Genomic DNA, 23,661 nt, shown 5'->3' with positions numbered 1-23,661 from the left:
AAGACTGCCTGTTGCGTGTGATCTACTAAGACTGTGTGTTGCATGTGATCTACTAAGACTGCCTGTTGCGTGTGATCTACTAAGATGGTGTGTTGCGTGTGATCTACTAAGACTACCTGTTGCGTGTGATCTACTAAGACTGCGTGTTGCGTGGGATCTACTAAGACTGCCTGTTGCGTGTGATCGACTAAGATTGCGTGTTGCGTGTGATCTACTAAGACTGCCTGTTGTGTGTGATCTATTAAGACTGCGTGTTGCGTGTGATCTACTAAGACTGCCTGTTGCGTGTGATCGACTAAGACTGCCTGTTGCGTGTGATCTACTAAGACTGCGTGTTGCGTGTGATCTACTAAGAGTGCATGTTGCGTGTGATCTACTAAGAGTGCATGTTGCGTGTGATCTACTAAGACTGCATGTTGCATGTGATCTACTAAGACTGCGTGTTGCGTGTGATCTACTAAGACTGCCTGTTGCGTGTGATCTACTAAGACTACCTGTTGTGTGTGATCTACTAAGACTGCCTGTTGTGTGTGATCGACTAAGACTGCTTGTTGCGTGTGATCTACTAAGACTACCTGTTGCGTGTGATCTACTAAGACTGCCTGTTGCGTGTGATCTACAAATACTGTGTGTTGTGTGTGATCTACTAAGACTGCCTGTTGTGTGTGATCGACTAAGACTGCTTGTTGCGTGTGATCTACTAAGACTGCCTGTTGCGTGTGATCTACAAATACAGTGTGTTGCGTGTGATCTACTAAGACTGCCTGTTGCGTGTGATCGACTAAGACTGCCTGTTGCGTGTGATCTACTAAGACTGCCTGTTGCGTGTGATCGACTAAGACTGCCTGTTGCGTGTGATCTACTAAGACTACCTGTTGCGTGTGATCTACTAAGACTACCTGTTGTGTGTGATCTAATAAAACTCTGTGTTGCGTGTGATCGACTAAAACTGCCTGTTGTGTGTGATCTACTAAGACTGCCTGTTGTGTGTGATCAACTAAGACTGCCTGTTGCGTGTGATCTACTAAGACTACCTGTTGCGTGTGATCTATTAAGACTACCTGTTGCGTGTGATCTACTAAGACTACCTGTTGTGTGTGATCTACTAAGACTACCTGTTGCGTGTGATCTACTAAGACTGCCTGTTGCGTGTGATCTACTAAGACTACCTGTTGCGTGTGATCTACTAAGACTACCTGTTGCGTGTGATCTACTAAGACTACCTGTTGTGTGTGATCTACTAAGACTACTTGTTGTGTGTGATCTACTAAGACTACCTGTTGTGTGTGATCTACTAAGACTACCTGTTGTGTGTGATCTACTAAGACTGCGTGTTGCGTGTGATCTACTAAGACTGCGTTTTGTATTTACACCAAGTCATGTTCAAGTCGTGGTTTGTCCCTTCAACAAGTTGAGGTCATGGTTCTTCACTTCTTCAATGACTTGATGAGGTCACTGTGCTCGGCAGGAGCACATAGTCTTATTTTGAAAGGGCGTGTCTTGATTTCGCTGGTCAAAGTCTGCTTTTTGTTTTTTTTACGAGACACGGGAGCGCTTGGTTGTGTATCACGTCAGCAGCTTACTTTATGTAAGGGAACGCTGATAAACGTCATAAAACTTTACTACTTTAGTACTTATTAGGTTGTACTTTATTGTGAAGGTGATATTTTGTCTTACCTTTGCTGCTATTATCAAGGACACCACATAGCGGCGCTATCATTTAACCACAAACTTCTATTGACCTCATAAATTGGATTGGTTTGTAATTTCTCACACAGCTCAATACAAATATATATGTTGTAAAATGCGTTACTTACACAGAAATATTGTGTAAATGTTTATTTACATACCTTCATTGTTTCTGAACGGTGTCTAACACGGCAGTACAACGGCTGGACTAACAAAACAGAAGTCATCGTCATGGATAGCTGCGCAAGCTAGTTCTCCAACCAGCTAAACAGACTCAATAAGAAGAGTGGTCCACTCCCGACTAACTCTCTAATCAGTTAAACAGACTCAATAAGAGGAGTGGTCCACTCCCGACTAACTCTCTAATCAGTTAAACAGACTCAATAAGAGGAGTGGTCCACTCCCGACTAACTCTCTAATTAACTAAACAGACTCAATAAGAGGAGTGGTCCACTCCCGACTAACTCTCCAATCAGTTAAACAGACTCAATAAGAGGAGTGGTCCACTCCCGACTAACTCTCTAATCAACTAAACAGACTCAATAAGAGGAGTGGTCCACTCCCGACTAACTCTCCAATCAGTTAAACAGACTCAATAAGAGGATTGGTCCACTCCCGACTAACTTTCCAATCAGTTAAACAGACTCAATAAGAGGAGTGGTCCACTCCTGACTAACTTTCCAATCAGTTAAACAGACTCAATAAGAGGAGTGGTCCACTCCAGACTAACTCTCCAATCAGTTAAACAGACTCAATAAGAGGAGTGGTCCACTCCCGACTAACTCTCCAATCAGTTAAACAGACTCAATAAGAGAAGTGGTCCACTCCCGACTAACTCTCCAATCAGCTAAACAGACTCAATAAGAGAAGTCATTCACTTCCGACTAACTCTCCAATCAGTTAAACAGACTCAATAAGAGGAGTGGTCCACTCCCGACTAACTCTCCAATCAGCTAAACAGACTCAATAAGAGGAGTGGTCCACTCCAGACTAACTCTCCAATCAGCTAAACAGACTCAATAAGAGGAGTGGTCCACTCCCGACTAACTCTCCAATCAGCTAAACAGACTCAATAAGAGAAGTCGTTCACTTCCGACTAACTCTCCAATCAGTTAAACAGACTCAATAAGAGGAGTGGTCCACTCCCGACTAACTCTCCAATCAGCTAAACAGACTCAATAAGAGGAGTGGTCCACTCCAGACTAACTCTCCAATCAGTTAAACAGACTCAATAAGAGGAGTGGTCCACTCCCGACTAACTCCAATCAGCTAAACAGACTCAATAAGAGGAGTGGTCCACTCCTGACTAACTCCAATCAGTTAAACAGACTCAATAAGAGGAGTGGTCCACTCCCGACTAACTCTCCAATCAGCTAAACAGACTCAATAAGAGAAGTCGTTCACTCCCGACTAACTCTCCAATCAGTTAAACAGGCTCAATAAGAGGAGTGGTCCACTCCCGACTAACTCTCCAATCAGCTAAACAGACTCAATAAGAGGAGTGGTCCACTCCAGACTAACTCTCCAATCAGTTAAACAGACTCAATAAGAGGAGTGGTCCACTCCCGACTAACTCCAATCAGCTAAACAGACTCAATAAGAGGAGTGGTCCACTCCTGACTAACTCCAATCAGTTAAACAGACTCAATAAGAGGAGTGGTCCACTCTTGACTAACTCTCCAATCAGCTAAACTTACTCAATAAGAGGAGTGGTCCACTCCCAACTAACTCTCCAATCAGTTAAACAGACTCAATAAGAAGAGTGGTCCACTCTCGACTAGCTCTCCAATCAACTAAACAGACTCAATAAGAGGAGTGGGCCACTCCCGACTAACTCTCCAATCAGTTAAACAGACTCAATTAGAGGAGTGGTCCACTCCCGACTAACTCTCCAATAAGTTAAACAGACTCAATAAGAGGAGTGGTCCACTCCCGACTAACTCTCCAATCGGTTAAACAGACTCAATAAGAGGAGTGGTCCACTCCTGACTAACTCTCTAATCAGCTAAACAGACTCAATAAGAGAAGTGGTCCACTCCAGACTAACTCTCTAATCAGTTAAACAGACTCAATAAGAGGAGTGGTCTACTCCCAACTAACTCTCCAATCAGTTAAACAGACTCAATAAGAGGAGTGGTCCACTCCCGACTAACTCTCCAATCAGTTAAACAGACTCAATAAGAGGAGTGGTCCACTCCCGACTAACTCTCCAATCAGTTAAACAGACTCAATAAGAGGAGTGGTCCACTCCCGACTAACTCTCCAATCAGTTAAACAGACTCAATAAGAGAAGTGGTCCACTCCAGACTAACTCTCTAATCAGTTAAACAGACTCAATAAGAGGAGTGGTCTACTCCCAACTAACTCTCCAATCAGTTAAACAGACTCAATAAGAGGAGTGGTCCACTCCTGACTAACTCTCCAATCAGTTAAACAGACTCAATAAGAGGAGTGGTCCACTCCAGACTAACTCTCCAATCAGTTAAACAGACTCAATAAGAGGAGTGGTCCACTCCCGACTAACTCTCCAATCAGTTAAACAGACTCAATAAGAGAAGTGGTCCACTCCCGACTAACTCTCCAATCAGCTAAACAGACTCAATAAGAGAAGTCATTCACTTCCGACTAACTCTCCAATCAGTTAAACAGACTCAATAAGAGGAGTGGTCCACTCCCGACTAACTCTCCAATCAGCTAAACAGACTCAATAAGAGGAGTGGTCCACTCCAGACTAACTCTCCAATCAGCTAAACAGACTCAATAAGAGGAGTGGTCCACTCCCGACTAACTCTCCAATCAGCTAAACAGACTCAATAAGAGAAGTCGTTCACTTCCGACTAACTCTCCAATCAGTTAAACAGACTCAATAAGAGGAGTGGTCCACTCCCGACTAACTCTCCAATCAGCTAAACAGACTCAATAAGAGGAGTGGTCCACTCCAGACTAACTCTCCAATCAGTTAAACAGACTCAATAAGAGGAGTGGTCCACTCCCGACTAACTCCAATCAGCTAAACAGACTCAATAAGAGGAGTGGTCCACTCCTGACTAACTCCAATCAGTTAAACAGACTCAATAAGAGGAGTGGTCCACTCCCGACTAACTCTCCAATCAGCTAAACAGACTCAATAAGAGAAGTCGTTCACTCCCGACTAACTCTCCAATCAGTTAAACAGGCTCAATAAGAGGAGTGGTCCACTCCCGACTAACTCTCCAATCAGCTAAACAGACTCAATAAGAGGAGTGGTCCACTCCAGACTAACTCTCCAATCAGTTAAACAGACTCAATAAGAGGAGTGGTCCACTCCCGACTAACTCCAATCAGCTAAACAGACTCAATAAGAGGAGTGGTCCACTCCTGACTAACTCCAATCAGTTAAACAGACTCAATAAGAGGAGTGGTCCACTCTTGACTAACTCTCCAATCAGCTAAACTTACTCAATAAGAGGAGTGGTCCACTCCCAACTAACTCTCCAATCAGTTAAACAGACTCAATAAGAAGAGTGGTCCACTCTCGACTAGCTCTCCAATCAACTAAACAGACTCAATAAGAGGAGTGGGCCACTCCCGACTAACTCTCCAATCAGTTAAACAGACTCAATTAGAGGAGTGGTCCACTCCCGACTAACTCTCCAATAAGTTAAACAGACTCAATAAGAGGAGTGGTCCACTCCCGACTAACTCTCCAATCAGTTAAACAGACTCAATAAGAGGAGTGGTCCACTCCTGACTAACTCTCTAATCAGCTAAACAGACTCAATAAGAGAAGTGGTCCACTCCAGACTAACTCTCTAATCAGTTAAACAGACTCAATAAGAGGAGTGGTCTACTCCCAACTAACTCTCCAATCAGTTAAACAGACTCAATAAGAGGAGTGGTCCACTCCCGACTAACTCTCCAATCAGTTAAACAGACTCAATAAGAGGAGTGGTCCACTCCCGACTAACTCTCCAATCAGTTAAACAGACTCAATAAGAGGAGTGGTCCACTCCCGACTAACTCTCCAATCAGTTAAACAGACTCAATAAGAGAAGTGGTCCACTCCAGACTAACTCTCTAATCAGTTAAACAGACTCAATAAGAGGAGTGGTCTACTCCCAACTAACTCTCCAATCAGTTAAACAGACTCAATAAGAGGAGTGGTCCACTCCTGACTAACTCTCCAATCAGTTAAACAGACTCAATAAGAGGAGTGGGCCACTCCCGACTAACTCTCCAATCAGTTAAACAGACTCAATTAGAGGAGTGGTCCACTCCCGACTAACTCTCCAGTCAGTTAAACAGACTCAATAAGAGGAGTGGTCCACTCCCGACTAACTCTCCAATCAGTTAAACAGACTCAATAAGAGAAGTGGTCCACTCCCGACTAACTCTCCAATCAGCTAAACAGACTCAATAAGAGAAGTCATTCACTTCCGACTAACTCTCCAATCAGTTAAACAGACTCAATAAGAGGAGTGGTCCACTCCCGACTAACTCTCCAATCAGCTAAACAGACTCAATAAGAGGAGTGGTCCACTCCAGACTAACTCTCCAATCAGCTAAACAGACTCAATAAGAGGAGTGGTCCACTCCCGACTAACTCTCCAATCAGCTAAACAGACTCAATAAGAGAAGTCGTTCACTTCCGACTAACTCTCCAATCAGTTAAACAGACTCAATAAGAGGAGTGGTCCACTCCCGACTAACTCTCCAATCAGCTAAACAGACTCAATAAGAGGAGTGGTCCACTCCCGACTAACTCTCCAATCAGCTAAACAGACTCAATAAGAGGAGTGGTCCACTCCCGACTAACTCTCCAATCAGCTAAACAGACTCAATAAGAGGAGTGGTCCACTCCTGACTAACTCCAATCAGTTAAACAGACTCAATAAGAGGAGTGGTCCACTCCCGACTAACTCTCCAATCAGCTAAACAGACTCAATAAGAGAAGTCGTTCACTCCCGACTAACTCTCCAATCAGTTAAACAGGCTCAATAAGAGGAGTGGTCCACTCCCGACTAACTCTCCAATCAGCTAAACAGACTCAATAAGAGGAGTGGTCCACTCCAGACTAACTCTCCAATCAGTTAAACAGACTCAATAAGAGGAGTGGTCCACTCCCGACTAACTCCAATCAGCTAAACAGACTCAATAAGAGGAGTGGTCCACTCCTGACTAACTCCAATCAGTTAAACAGACTCAATAAGAGGAGTGGTCCACTCTTGACTAACTCTCCAATCAGCTAAACTTACTCAATAAGAGGAGTGGTCCACTCCCAACTAACTCTCCAATCAGTTAAACAGACTCAATAAGAAGAGTGGTCCACTCTCGACTAGCTCTCCAATCAACTAAACAGACTCAATAAGAGGAGTGGGCCACTCCCGACTAACTCTCCAATCAGTTAAACAGACTCAATTAGAGGAGTGGTCCACTCCCGACTAACTCTCCAATAAGTTAAACAGACTCAATAAGAGGAGTGGTCCACTCCCGACTAACTCTCCAATCAGTTAAACAGACTCAATAAGAGGAGTGGTCCACTCCTGACTAACTCTCTAATCAGCTAAACAGACTCAATAAGAGAAGTGGTCCACTCCAGACTAACTCTCTAATCAGTTAAACAGACTCAATAAGAGGAGTGGTCTACTCCCAACTAACTCTCCAATCAGTTAAACAGACTCAATAAGAGGAGTGGTCCACTCCTGACTAACTCTCCAATCAGTTAAACAGACTCAATAAGAGGAGTGGGCCACTCCCGACTAACTCTCCAATCAGTTAAACAGACTCAATTAGAGGAGTGGTCCACTCCCGACTAACTCTCCAATCAGTTAAACAGACTCAATAAGAGGAGTGGTCCACTCCCGACTAACTCTCCAATCAGTTAAACAGACTCAATAAGAGGAGTGGTCCACTCCTGACTAACTCTCTAATCAGCTAAACAGACTCAATAAGAGGAGTGGTCCACTCCTGACTAACTCTCTAATCAGCTAAACAGACTCAATAAGAGAAGTGGTCCACTCCAGACTAACTCTCTAATCAGTTAAACAGACTCAATAAGAGGAGTGGTCTACTCCCAACTAACTCTCCAATCAGTTAAACAGACTCAATAAGAGGAGTGGTCCACTCCTGACTAACTCTCTAATCAGTTAAACAGACTCAATAAGAGGAGTGGTCCACTCCCGACTAACTCTCTAATCAGTTAAACAGACTCAATAAGAGGAGTGGTCCACTCCCGACTAACTCTCCAATCAGTTAAACAGACTCAATAAGAGGAGTGGTCCACTCCCAACTAACGCTCCAATCAGTTAAACAGACTCAATAAGAGGAGTAGTCCACTCCAGACTAACTCTCCAATCAGTTAAACAGACTCAATAAGAGGAGTAGTCCACTCCTGACTAACTCTCCAATCAGTTAAACAGACTCAATAAGAGGAGTGGTCCACTACAGACTAACTCTCTAATCAGTTAAACAGACTCAATAAGAGGAGTGGTCTACTCCCAACTAACTCTCCAATCAGTTAAACAGACTCAATAAGAGGAGTGGTCCACTCCTGACTAACTCTCCAATCAGTTAAACAGACTCAATAAGAGAAGTGGTCCACTCCAGACTAACTCTCCAATCAGTTAAACAGACTCAATAAGAGGAGTAGTCCACTCCAGACTAACTCTCCAATCAGTTAAACAGACTCAATAAGAGGAGTAGTCCACTCCAGACTAACTCTCCAATCAGTTAAACAGACTCAATAAGAGGAGTGGTCCACTCCTGACTAACTTCAATCAGTTAAACAGACTCAATAAGAGGAGTGGTCCACTCCTGACTAACTTCAATCAGTTAAACAGACTCAATAAGAGGAGTGGTCCACTCCCGACTAACTCTCCAATCAGTTAAACAGACTCAATAAGAGGAGTGGTCCACTCCTGACTAACTTCAATCAGTTAAACAGACTCAATAAGAGGAGTAGTCCACTCCAGACTAACTCTCCAATCAGTTAAACAGACTCAATAAGAGGAGTGGTCCACTCCAGACTAACTCTCCAATCAGTTAAACAGACTCAATAAGAGGAGTGGTCCACTCCAGACTAACTCTCCAATCAGTTAAACAGACTCAATAAGAGGAGTAGTCCACTCCAGACTAACTCTCCAATCAGTTAAACAGACTCAATAAGAGGAGTGGTCCACTCCTGACTAACTTCAATCAGTTAAACAGACTCAATAAGAGGAGTGGTCCACTCCCGACTAACTCTCCAATCAGTTAAACAGACTCAATAAGAGGAGTGGTCCACTCCTGACTAACTTCAATAAGTTAAACAGACTCAATAAGAGGAGTGGTCCACTCCTGACTAACTCTCTAATCAGTTAAACAGACTCAATAAGAGGAGTGGTCCACTCCTGACTAACTCTCCAATCAGTTAAACAGACTCAATAAGAGGAGTGGTCCACTCCTGACTAACTCTTCAATCAGTTAAACAGACTCAATAAGAGGAGTGGTCCACTCCTGACTAACTCTTCAATCAGTTAAACAGGCTCAATAAGAGGAGTGGTTCACTCCCGACTAACTCTCCAATCAGTTAAACAGACTCAATAAGAGGAGTGGTCCACTCCAGACTAACTCTCCAATCAGTTAAACAGACTCAATAAGAGGAGTGGTCCACTCCAGACTAACTCTCCAATCAGGTAAACAGACTCAATAAGAGAAGTGGTCCACTCCAGACTAACTCTCCAATCAGTTAAACAGACTCAATAAGAGAAGTGGTCCACTCCTAACTAACTCTCCAATCAGTTAAACAGACTCAATAAGAGAAGTGGTCCACTCCTGACTAACTCCAATCAGCTAAACAGACTCAATAAGAGGAGTGGTCCACTCCTGACTAACTCTCCAATCAGTTAAACAGACTCAATAAGAGAAGTGGTCCACTCTTGACTAACTCTCCAATCAGCTAAACTTACTCAATAACTCCACAGTGATGTTTTGGTGAATTTACTGAGGGATTTGTGAAAGTGAAACAATACAAAAAGAATGTAATTGTAAGTTAATAATGCTTACACAGACACCCGTAAACCTGTTAGCATGTTAGCTAATGGTAACGACTTTAGCGTCAATACATTAAGATAGCACGTACAAATATGCATGAAAACACTCCTACAGACATCACACATGTGACGCTTTAGTAAGTAAGCATTGTTTTAGTTATATTGTAAAAATTAGTAAGTAAGAATTTAGTTTTATTGTAAAACTTTAGTAACTAATAATTGTTTTAGTTATATTGTAAAACTTTAGTAAGTAAGAATTGTTTTAGTTGTATTGTAAAACTTTAGTAAGTAAGAATTGTTTTAGTTGTATTGTAAAACTTTAGTAATGAAGAATTGTTTTATTTATATTGTAAAACTTTAGTAAGTAAGAATTGTTTTAAGTTATATTGTAAAACTTTAGTAATGAAGAATTGTTTTAGTTGTATTGTAAAACTTTAGTAAGTAAGAATTGTTTTAGTTATATTGTAAAACTTTAGTAAGTAAGCATTGTTTTAGTTATATTGTAAAACTTTATTAAGTAAGAATTGTTTTAGTTTTATTGTAAAACTTTAGTAACTAATAATTGTTTTAGTTATATTGTAAAACTTTAGTAAGTAAGAATTGTTTTAGTTATATTGTAAAACTTTAGTAATGAAGAATTGTTTTAGTTGTATTGTAAAACTTTAGTAAGTAAGAATTGTTTTAGTTATATTGTAAAACTTTAGTAATGAAGAATTGTTTTAGTTGTATTGTAAAACTTTAGTAAGTAAGAATTGTTTTAGTTATATTGTAAAACTTTAGTAATGAAGAATTGTTTTAGTTGTATTGTAAAACTTTAGTAAGTAAGAATTATTTTAGTTATATTGGGAAGTTTTAGTAAGTAAGAATTGTTTTAGTTATATTGTAAAACTTTAGTGAGTAAGAATTGTTTTAGTTATATTGTAAAACTTTAGTAAGTAAGAATTGTTTTAGTTGTATTGTAAAACTTTAGTAATGAAGAATTGTTTTAGTTGTATTGTAAAACTTTAGTAAGTAATAATTGTTTTAGTTATATTGTAAAACTTTAGTAATGAAGAATTGTTTAGTTGTATTGTAAAACTTTAGTAAGTAAGAATTGTTTTAGTTATATTGTAAAACTTTAGTAAGTAAGCATTGTTTTAGTTATATTGTAAAACTTTATTAAGTAAGAATTGTTTTAGTTTTATTGTAAAACTTTAGTAACTAATAATTGTTTTAGTTATATTGTAAAACTTCAGTAAGTAAGAATTGTTTTAGTTGTATTGTAAAACTTTAGTAAGTAAGAATTGTTTTAGTTATATTGTAAAACTTTAGTAAGAATTGTTTTAGTTATATTGTAAAACTTTAGTAACTAACAATTGTTTTAGTTATATTGTAAAACTTTAGTAAGTAAGAATTGTTTTAGTTATATTGTAAAACTTTAGTAAGTAAGAATTGTTTTAGTTGTATTGTAAAACTTTAGTAATGAAGAATTGTTTTAGTTGTATTGTAAAACTTTAGTAAGCAATAATTGTTTTAGTTATATTGTAAAAGTTTAGTAATGAAGAATTGTTTTAGTTGTATTGTAAAACTTTAGTAAGTAAGAATTGTTTTAGTTATATTGTAAAAGTTTAGTAATGAAGAATTGTTTTAGTTGTATTGTAAAACTTTAGTAAGTAAGAATTGTTTTAGTTATATTGTAAAACTTTAGTAACTAATAATTGTTTTAGTTTATTGTAAAACTTTAGTAAGTAAGAATTGTTTTAGTTATATTGGGAAGTTTTAGTAAGTAAGAATTGTTTTAGTTGTATTGTAAAACTTTAGTAAGTAAGAATTGTTTTAGTTATATTGTAAAACTTTAGTAATGAAGAATTGTTTTAGTTGTATTGTAAAACTTTAGTAAGTAAGAATTGTTTTAGTTATATTGTAAAACTTTAGTAAGTAAGAATTGTTTTAGTTATATTGTAAAACTTTAGTAAGTAAGAATTGTTTTAGTTATATTGTAAAACTTTAGTAATGAATTGTTTTAGTTGTATTGTAAAACTTTAGTAAGTAAGCATTGTTTTAGTTATATTGTAAAACTTTATTAAGTAAGCATTGTTTTAGTTATATTGTAAAACTTTATTAAGTAAGAATTGTTTTAGTTTTATTGTAAAACTTTAGTAACTAATAATTGTTTTAGTTATATTGTAAAACTTTAGTAAGTAAGAATTGTTTTAGTCGTATTGTAAAACTTTAGTAACTAATAGTTGTTTTAGTTATATTGTAAAACTTTAGTAAGTAAGAATTGTTTTAGTTGTATTGTAAAACTTTAGTAACTAATAATTGTTTTAGTTATATTGTAAAACTTTAGTTAGTAAGAATTGTTTTAGTTGTATTGTAAAACTTTAGTAATGAAGAATTGTTTTAGTTATTTTGTAAAACCATAGTAAGTAAGCATTGTTTTAGTTATATTGTAAAACTTTAGTAAGTAAGAATTGTTTTAGTTTTATTGTAAAACTTCAGTAACTAATAATTGTTTTAGTTATATTGTAAAACTTTAGTAAGAATTGTTTTAGTTATATTGTAAAACTTTAGTAAGTAAGAATTGTTTTAGTTATATTGTAAAACTTTAGTAATGAAGAATTGTTTTAGTTGTATTGTAAAACTTTAGTAAGTAAGAATTGTTTTAGTTATATTGTAAAACTTTAGTAATGAAGAATTGTTTTAGTTGTATTGTAAAACTTTAGTAAGTAAGAATTATTTTAGTTATATTGGGAAGTTTTAGTAAGTAAGAATTGTTTTAGTTATATTGTAAAACTTTACTAAGTAAGAATTGTTTTAGTTATATTGTAAAACTTTAGTAAGTAAGAATTGTTTTAGTTATATTGTAAAACTTTAGTAAGTAAGCATTGTTTTAGTTATATTGTAAAACTTTATTAAGTAAGAATTGTTTTAGTTTTATTGTAAAACTTTAGTAACTAATAATTGTTTTAGTTATATTGTAAAACTTTAGTAAGTAAGAATTGTTTTAGTTATATTGTAAAACTTTAGTAATGAAGAATTGTTTTAGTTGTATTGTAAAACTTTAGTAAGTAAGAATTGTTTTAGTTATATTGTAAAACTTTAGTAATGAAGAATTGTTTTAGTTGTATTGTAAAACTTTAGTAAGTAAGAATTGTTTTAGTTATATTGTAAAACTTTAGTAATGAAGAATTGTTTTAGTTGTATTGTAAAACTTTAGTAAGTAAGAATTATTTTAGTTATATTGGGAAGTTTTAGTAAGTAAGAATTGTTTTAGTTATATTGTAAAACTTTAGTAAGTAAGAATTGTTTTAGTTATATTGTAAAACTTTAGTAAGTAAGAATTGTTTTAGTTGTATTGTAAAACTTTAGTAATGAAGAATTGTTTTAGTTGTATTGTAAAACTTTAGTAAGTAATAATTGTTTTAGTTATATTGTAAAACTTTAGTAATGAAGAATTGTTTAGTTGTATTGTAAAACTTTAGTAAGTAAGAATTGTTTTAGTTATATTGTAAAACTTTAGTAAGTAAGCATTGTTTTAGTTATATTGTAAAACTTTATTAAGTAAGAATTGTTTTAGTTTTATTGTAAAACTTTAGTAACTAATAATTGTTTTAGTTATATTGTAAAACTTCAGTAAGTAAGAATTGTTTTAGTTGTATTGTAAAACTTTAGTAAGTAAGAATTGTTTTAGTTATATTGTAAAACTTTAGTAAGAATTGTTTTAGTTATATTGTAAAACTTTAGTAACTAACAATTGTTTTAGTTATATTGTAAAACTTTAGTAAGTAAGAATTGTTTTAGTTATATTGTAAAACTTTAGTAAGTAAGAATTGTTTTAGTTGTATTGTAAAACTTTAGTAATGAAGAATTGTTTTAGTTGTATTGTAAAACTTTAGTAAGCAATAATTGTTTTAGTTATATTGTAAAAGTTTAGTAATGAAGAATTGTTTTAGTTGTATTGTAAAACTTTAGTAAGTAAGAATTGTTTTAGTTATATTGTAAAAGTTTAGTAATGAAGAATTGTTTTAGTTGTATTGTAAAACTTTAGTAAGTAAGAATTGTTTTAGTTATATTGTAAAACTTTAGTAACTAATAATTGTTTTAGTTGTATTGTAAAACTTTAGTAAGTAAGAATTGTTTTAGTTATATTGGGAAGTTTTAGTAAGTAAGAATTGTTTTAGTTGTATTGTAAAACTTTAGTAAGTAAGAATTGTTTTAGTTATATTGTAAAACTTTAGTAATGAAGAATTGTTTTAGTTGTATTGTAAAACTTTAGTAAGTAAGCATTGTTTTAGTTATATTGTAAAACTTTATTAAGTAAGCATTGTTTTAGTTATATTGTAAAACTTTATTAAGTAAGAATTGTTTTAGTTTTATTGTAAAACTTTAGTAACTAATAATTGTTTTAGTTATATTGTAAAACTTTAGTAAGTAAGAATTGTTTTAGTCGTATTGTAAAACTTTAGTAACTAATAGTTGTTTTAGTTATATTGTAAAACTTTAGTAAGTAAGAATTGTTTTAGTTGTATTGTAAAACTTTAGTAACTAATAATTGTTTTAGTTATATTGTAAAACTTTAGTTAGTAAGAATTGTTTTAGTTGTATTGTAAAACTTTAGTAATGAAGAATTGTTTTAGTTATTTTGTAAAACCATAGTAAGTAAGCATTGTTTTAGTTATATTGTAAAACTTTAGTAAGTAAGAATTGTTTTAGTTTTATTGTAAAACTTCAGTAACTAATAATTGTTTTAGTTATATTGTAAAACTTTAGTAAGAATTGTTTTAGTTATATTGTAAAACTTTAGTAAGTAAGAATTGTTTTAGTTATATTGTAAAACTTTAGTAATGAAGAATTGTTTTAGTTGTATTGTAAAACTTTAGTAAGTAAGAATTGTTTTAGTTATATTGTAAAACTTTAGTAATGAAGAATTGTTTTAGTTGTATTGTAAAACTTTAGTAAGTAAGAATTATTTTAGTTATATTGGGAAGTTTTAGTAAGTAAGAATTGTTTTAGTTATATTGTAAAACTTTACTAAGTAAGAATTGTTTTAGTTATATTGTAAAACTTTAGTAAGTAAGAATTGTTTTAGTTGTATTGTAAAACTTTAGTAATGAAGAATTGTTTTAGTTGTATTGTAAAACTTTAGTAAGTAAGAATTGTTTTAGTTGTATTGTAAAACTTTAGTAAGTAAGAATTGTTTTAGTTATATTGTAAAACTTTAGTAAGTAAGCATTGTTTTAGTTATATTGTAAAACTTTATTAAGTAAGAATTGTTTTAGTTTTATTGTAAAACTTTAGTAACTAATAATTGTTTTAGTTATATTGTAAAACTTCAGTAAGTAAGAATTGTTTTAGTTGTATTGTAAAACTTTAGTAAGTAAGAATTGTTTTAGTTATATTGTAAAACTTTAGTAAGAATTGTTTTAGTTATATTGTAAAACTTTAGTAACTAACAATTGTTTTAGTTATATTGTAAAACTTTAGTAAGTAAGAATTGTTTTAGTTATATTGTAAAACTTTAGTAAGTAAGAATTGTTTTAGTTGTATTGTAAAACTTTAGTAATGAAGAATTGTTTTAGTTGTATTGTAAAACTTTAGTAAGCAATAATTGTTTTAGTTATATTGTAAAAGTTTAGTAATGAAGAATTGTTTTAGTTGTATTGTAAAACTTTAGTAAGTAAGAATTGTTTTAGTTATATTGTAAAAGTTTAGTAATGAAGAATTGTTTTAGTTGTATTGTAAAACTTTAGTAAGTAAGAATTGTTTTAGTTATATTGTAAAACTTTAGTAATGAAGAATTGTTTTAGTTGTATTGTAAAACTTTAGTAAGTAAGAATTGTTTTAGTTATATTGGGAAGTTTTAGTAAGTAAGAATTGTTTTAGTTGTATTGTAAAACTTTAGTAAGTAAGAATTGTTTTAGTTGTATTGTAAAACTTTAGTAATGAAGAATTGTTTTAGTTGTATTGTAAAACTTTAGTAAGTAAGAATTGTTTTAGTTATATTGTAAAACTTTAGTAATGAAGAATTGTTTTAGTTGTATTGTAAAACTTTAGTAAGTAAGAATTGTTTTAGTTATATTGTAAAACTTTAGTAAGTAAGAATTGTTTTAGTTATATTGTAAAACTTTAGTAAGTAAGAATTGTTTTAGTTGTATTGTAAAACTTTAGTAACTAATAATTGTTTTAGTTATATTGTAAAACTTTAGTAAGTAAGAATTGTTTTAATTGTATTGTAAAACTTTAGTAAGTAGAAATTGTTTTAGTTGTATTGTAAAACTTTAGTAAGTAAGAATTGTTTTAGTTATATTGGGAAGTTTTAGTAAGTAAGAATTGTTTTAGTTGTATTGTAAAACTTTAGTAAGAATTGTTTGTTGTATTGTGAAACCTTAGTAAGTATGAATTGTTTTAGTTATATTGTAAAACTTTATTAAGTAAGTTAATAAATATTATACATATAATGATGGCAATTAATATGATACATATGATGATGATAATTAATATGATACATATGACGATGATAATAAATATGATACATATGATGATAATAATACATCTGATACATATGACGATGATAATAAATATGGTACATATGATGATAATAATACATCTGATACATATGACGATGATAATAAATATGGTACATATGACAATGATAATACATCTGATACATATGACGATAATAATATGATACATATAATGATAATGATAATAAATCTGATACATATGACAATGATAATAAATATGACACATAAGAGGATGATAATAAATCTGATACATATGATGATGATAATAAATCTGATACATATGACGATGATAATAAATCTGATTCATATGACGATGATAATAAATATGATACATAGGAGGATAATAATAAATCTGATACATATGAGGATGATAATATATCTGATATTGTGTTCTTCTCAGGTATGCGGTGCATCTCGGAGGGCAAAGTGGCAGTGGTGTTGCTGGCAGGAGGTCAAGGAAGCCGTCTGGGCGTGTCGTACCCCAAAGGAATGTTTGACGTGGGGCTGCCGTCACATAAAACACTTTTTCAGATCCAGGCGGAGCGTATCATCAAGCTGCAGCAGCTGGCTGAGGAGAAACATCTCAACAAGTGTTCCATTCCATGGTGAGATCTACAACCGTGCCACATGGTGGACTATCTGGCAACCTTCCCGTGGTGCGTTCGAGGACACCATGCAAACACGTGACAAAGAAACACTTTCACTCGTAGCTTGGAAGGCAAACATTCAATATTTAATGTTTATTTTGGTTAGAGATCGACCAGTTATTAGACAGGCCCATTATTCCACGCCCATATTTGGCAAGTTGACATACAGTATATCCCTATCAACCTTTTTTATTGTGTTGCCTTCAGGTACATATTTTGGTTAGAGATCGACCAGTTATTAGCCAGGCCCATTATCCACACCCATATTTGGCATGATGACGTACATCCCTATCAACCTTTTTATCGTGTTGCCTTCGGGTACATAGTGATTCCTTGCGTGTTGCCTTCAGGTACATATTTTGGTTAGTGCTCGATCGGCATGTTGAGGTAAATCTGTATCAACCTTTTTTCATCATGTTGCCTTCAGGTACTTGGTGATTCCTTGTGTGTTGCCTTCAGGTACATATTTTGGTTAGTGCTCGACCGCTTATTAGCCAGGCCCATTATCCACGCCCATATTTGGCATGTTGACATATATCCGTATCAACCTTTTTTATAATGTTGCCTTCAGGTACATAGTGAGTCTTTGCGTGTTGCCTACAGGTCCATAGTGATACCTTGCGTGTTGCCTTCAGGTACATAGTGATTCTTTGCGTGTTGCCTACAGGTACATAGTGATACCTTGCGCGTTGCCTTCAGGTAAATAGTGATTATTTGTGTGTGTTGCCTTCAGGTGCATAGAGATTCTTTGCGCATTGCCTTCAGGTACATAGTGATTCTCTACTTGTTGCTTTCAGGTACATAGTGATTCTTTGCGTGTTGCCTTCAGGTACATAGTGATTCCCTGTGTGTCTCCTTCAGGTACATAGTGATTCTTTGTGTGTGTTGCCTTCAGGTGCAAAGTGATTCTTTGCGTGTTTCCTTCAGGTACATAGTGATTACTTGTGTGTTGCCTTCAGGTACATAGTGATTCTTTACGTGTCTCCTTCAGATACATAGTGATTATTTGCGTGTTGCCTTCAGGTACATAGTGATTATTTGCGTGTTGCCTTCAGGTACATAGTGATTATTTGCGTGTTGCCTTCAGGTACATAGTGATTCTTTGCGTGTTGCCTTCAGGTACATAGTGATTCCCTGTGTGTCTCCTTCAGGTACATAGTGATTCTTTGTGTGTGTTGCCTTCAGGTGCATAGTGATTCTTTGCGTGTTGCCTTCATGTACATAGTGATTCCCTGCGTGTCTCATTGAGGTACATAGTGATTATTTGCGTGTTGCCTTCAGGTGCATAGTAATTCCCTGCGTGTTGCCCTCAGGTACATAGTGATTATTTGCGTGTTGCCTTCAGGTACATAGTGATTCTTTGCGTGTTGCCTTCAGGTATATAGTGATTACTTGTGTGTTGCCTTCAGGTACATAGTGATTTTTTGTGTGTCTCCTTCAGGTACATAGTGATTATTTGTGTATAACCTTCAGGTACATAGTGATTATTTGCGTGTTGCCTTCAGGTACATAGTGATTCTTTGCGTGTTGCCTTCAGGTACATAGTGATTATTTGTGTGTTGCCTTCAGGTACATAGTGATTATTTGCGTGTTGCCTTCAGGTACATAGTGATTCTTTGCGTGTTGCCTTCAGGTACATACTGATTACTTGTGTGTTGCCTTCAGGTACATAGTGATTCTTTGTGTGTCTCCTTCAGGTACATAGTGATTATTTGCGTGTAACCTTCAGGTGCATAGTGATTCCCTGCATGTCTCCTTCAGGTACATAACAATTATTTGCGTGTTGCCTTCAGGTACATAGTGATTCCCTGCGTGTCTCATTCAGGTACATAGTGATTCCCTGCATGTCTCCTTCAGGTACATAACAATTATTTGCGTGTTGCCTTCAGGTACATAGTGATTCCCTGCGTGTCTCATTCAGGTACATAGTGATGCTTTGCGTGTTGCCTTCAGGTACATAGTGATTATTTGCGTGTTGCCTTCAGGTACATAGTGATTATTTGCGTTTTGCCTTCAGGTACATAGTGATTATTTGCGTGTTGCCTTCAGGTACATACTGATTACTTGTGTGTTGCCTTCAGGTACCTAGTGATTCTTTGTGTGTCTCCTTCAGGCACATAGTGATTATTTGCGTGTAACCTTCAGGTACATAGTGATTCCCTGCGTGTCTCATTCAGGTACATAGTGATTCTTTGCATGTTGCCTTCAGGTGCATAGTAATTCCCTGCGTGTTGCCTTCAGGTACATAGTGATTCCTTGTGTGTTGCCTTCAGGTACATAGTGATTCTTTGTGTGTAACCTTCAGGTACATAGTGATTCCCTGCGTGTTGCTTTCAGGTACATAGACATTCCTTGCGTGTTGCCTTCATGTACATAGTGATTCCTTGCGTGTTTCCTTCAGGTACATCATGACCAGCGGCAGGACCATGGAATCCACGGAGGAGTTCTTCTCCCGCCATAAGTACTTTGGCCTGGACAAGAAGGACGTGATCTTCTTCCAGCAGGGCATGCTGCCCGCCATGGACTACCAGGGCAAGATGATCCTGGAGAACAGAAGCAAGGTGTCCATGGCTCCCGGTAAGGTCCTGGTTCTCCTCTGTCCAGTCTTAGATGTGGTCTTCAGGACAGCCTGATGTGTGTTCCAGACGGCAATGGAGGTCTGTACCGAGCCTTGAAGAACCAGGGCGTGTTGGAGCACATGCAGCAGATGGGGGTGGAGTACATCCACGTGTACTGTGTGGACAACATCCTGGTCAAAGTTGCTGACCCAGCATTTGTGGGCTTCTGTGTGCAGAAAGATGCTGACTGCGGCGCTAAGGTCAACTTTTACATTACTTTTATACTACATTACTTTTATACTACACTACTTTTATTATACACTACGTTTATTATACATTACTTTTATACGACACTACTTTTATACTACATTACTTTTATACTACACTACTTTTATTATACACTACGTTTATTATACATTACCGTACTTTTATACTACACTACTTTTATTATACACTACTTTTATACTACATTACTTTTATACTACACTACTTTTATTATACATTACTTTTATACTACACTACTTTTATTATACATTACTTTTATACGACACTACTTTTATTATACATTACTTTTATATTACACTACTTTTATACTGCATTACTTTTATACTACCGGTACACTACTTTTATTATACACTACTTTTATTATACATTACTTTTATATACATTACTTTTATACTACACTACTTTTATTATACATTACTTTTACACTACACTACTTTTATTATACATTACTTTAATACTTCACTACTTTTATTTTACATTACTTTTATTATACACTACTTTTATACTACATTACTTTTATACTACACTACTTTTGTTATCCACTACTTTTATTATGCATTACTTTTAAACTACATTACTTTTATTATACATTACTTTTATACTACACTACTTTTATTATACATTACTTTTATACTACACTACTTTTATACTACATTACTTTTATACTACACTACTTTTATTATACATTACTTTTATACTACACTACTTTTATTATACATTACTTTTACACTACACTACTTTTATTATACATTACTTTTATACTACACTACTTTTATACTACACTACTTTTATACTGCATTACTTTTATACTACACTACTTTTGTTATACACTACTTTTATTATACATTACTTTTATACTACACTACTTTTATTATACATTACTTTTACACTACACTACTTTTATTATACATTACTTTTATACTACACTACTTTTATACTGCATTACTTTTATACTACACTACTTTTATTATTCACTACTTTTATTATACATTACTTTTATTATACATTACTTTTATACTACACTACTTTTATTATACATTACTTTTATACTACACTACTTTTATTATACATTACTTTTACACTACACTACTTTTATTATACATTACTTTAATACTTCACTACTTTTATTATACATTACTTTTATATACCGGTACATTAATTTTATACTACACTACTTTTATTATACATTACTTTAATACTTCACTACTTTTATTTTACATTACTTTTATTATACACTACCTTTATACTACATTACTTTTATACTACACTACTTTTGTTATCCACTACTTTTATTATGCATTACTTTTAAACTACATTACTTTTATTATACATTACTTTTATACTACACTACATTTATTATACATTACTTTTACACTACACTACTTTTATTATACATTACTTTTATACTACACTACTTTTATACTACACTACTTTTATACTGCATTACTTTTATACTACACTACTTTTATTATACACTACTTTTATTATACATTACTTTTATTATACATTACTTTTATACTACACTACTTTTATTATACATTACTTTTATACTACACTACTTTTATTATACATTACTTTTATACTACACTACTTTTATTATACATTACTTTTATACTACACTACTTTTATTATACATTACTTTTATACTACACTACTTTTATTATACATTACTTTTACACTACACTACTTTTATTATACATTACTTTAATACTTCTACTTTTATTATACATTACTTTTATACTACACTACTTTTATACTGCATTACTTTTATACTACACTACTTTTATTATACACTATTTTTATTATACAATAGTTTTATTATACATTACTTTTATACTACACTACTTTTATTATACATTACTTTTATACTACACTACTTTTATTATACATTACTTTTATACTACACTACTTTTATACTACACTACTTTTATACTGCATTACTTTTACACTACACTACTTTTGTTATACACTACTTTTATTATACATTACTTTTATACTACACTACTTTTATTATACATTACTTTTACACTACACTACTTTTATTATACATTACTTTTATACTACACTACTTTTATACTGCATTACTTTTATACTACACTACTTTTATTATACATTACTTTTATACTACACTACTTTTATTATACATTACTTTTATACTACACTACTTTTATTATACATTACTTTTACACTACACTACTTTTATTATACATTACTTTTACACTACACTACCTTTATTATACATTACTTTAATACTTCACTACTTTTATTATACATTACTTTTATATACCGGTACATTACTTTTATACTACACTACTTTTATTATACATTACTTTTACACTACACTACTTTTATTATACATTACTTTAATACTTCACTACTTTTATTTTACATTACTTTTATTATACACTACTTTTATACTACATTACTTTTATACTACACTACTTTTGTTATCCACTACTTTTATTATGCATTACTTTTAAACTACATTACTTTTATTATACATTACTTTTATACTACACTACTTTTATTATACATTACTTTTACACTACACTACTTTTATTATACATTACTTTTATACTACACTACTTTTGTACTACACTACTTTTATACTGCATTACTTTTATACTACACTACTTTTATTATACACTACTTTTATTATACATTACTTTTATTATACATTACTTTTATACTACACTACTTTTATTATACATTACTTTTATACTACACTACTTTTATTATACATTACTTTTATACTACACTACTTTTACTATACATTACTTTTACACTACACTACTTTTATTATACATTACTTTTATACTACGCTACTTTTATTATACATTACTTTTATACTACACTACTTTTATTATACATTACTTTTATACTACACTACTTTTATTATACATTACTTTTACACTACACTACTTTTATTATACATTACTTTAATACTTCACTACTTTTATTATACATTACTTTTATACTACACTACTTTTATACTGCATTACTTTTATACTACACTACTTTTATTATACACTATTTTTATTATACAATACTTTTATTATACATTACTTTTATACTACACTACTTTTATTATAAATTACTTTTATACTACACTACTTTTATTATACACTACTTTTATACTACACTACTTTTATTATACATCACTTTTATACTGTATTACTTTTATTATACATTACTTTTATACTACACTACTTTTATAATACACTGTGTGTATACTACATTACTTTTATACTACACTACTTTTATACTACATTACTTTTATACTACACTAATTTTATTATACATTACTTTTATACTACACTACTTTTGTACCAGATTACTTTTACACTACATTACTTTTATACTACACTACTTTTATACCACACTACTTTTATACCACACTACTTTTATGCTACATTACGTTTATATACACTACTTTTATACTACATTACTTTTATACTACACTACTTTTATACTACAATACTATTATACTACACTACTTTTATACTACATTACTTTTATATACACTAATTGTATTATGCATTACTTTTATACTACATTACTTTTACACCACACTACTTGTGTAGTTGTTTGTTTACTTCCTACTAAAAGACAAGTTGTTTGTTTACTTCCTACTAAAAGACAAGTTGTTTGTTTACTTCCTACTAAAAGACAAGTTGTTTGTTTACTTCCTACTAAAATAAAGTTGTTTGTTTACTTCCTACTAAAAGACAAGTTGTTTGTTTACTTCCTACTAAAAGACAAGTTGTTTGTTTACTTCCTACTAAAAGACAAGTTGGTTGTTTACTTCCTACTAAAATAAAGTTGTTTGTTTACTTACTACTAAAATAAAGTTGTTTGTTTACTTACTACTAAAAGACAAGTTGTTTGTTTACTTCCTACTAAAAGACAAGTTGTTTGTTTACTTCCTACTAAAATAAAGTTGTTTGTTTACTTACTACTAAAAGAC

At 33.1% G+C, this 23,661-nt stretch overlaps 1 protein-coding gene across 2 annotated transcripts in view; it reads left to right on the top strand.

The window, feature by feature from the left end:
* Positions 1-23,661, top strand: part of uap1 (UDP-N-acetylglucosamine pyrophosphorylase 1) — a 45,112-nt gene that overhangs the window by 3,802 nt on the left and 17,649 nt on the right. For both annotated transcript variants that reach the window (XM_061978623.2, XM_061978622.2), the window contains exons 3-5: positions 16,605-16,809; positions 19,253-19,428; positions 19,497-19,669. In XM_061978623.2, coding sequence (XP_061834607.2) covers positions 16,605-16,809; positions 19,253-19,428; positions 19,497-19,669 — 554 coding nt within the window. The remainder of the gene's footprint in view (positions 1-16,604; positions 16,810-19,252; positions 19,429-19,496; positions 19,670-23,661) is intronic.

The sequence above is a fragment of the Nerophis lumbriciformis genome, linkage group LG18 (assembly GCF_033978685.3).
Source record: "Nerophis lumbriciformis linkage group LG18, RoL_Nlum_v2.1, whole genome shotgun sequence".
NCBI classification, from domain to species: Eukaryota; Metazoa; Chordata; class Actinopteri; order Syngnathiformes; family Syngnathidae; genus Nerophis; species Nerophis lumbriciformis.
Note: the sequence above shows the minus strand (reverse complement) of the source record. Positions and strands in the feature narration are given on the sequence as shown.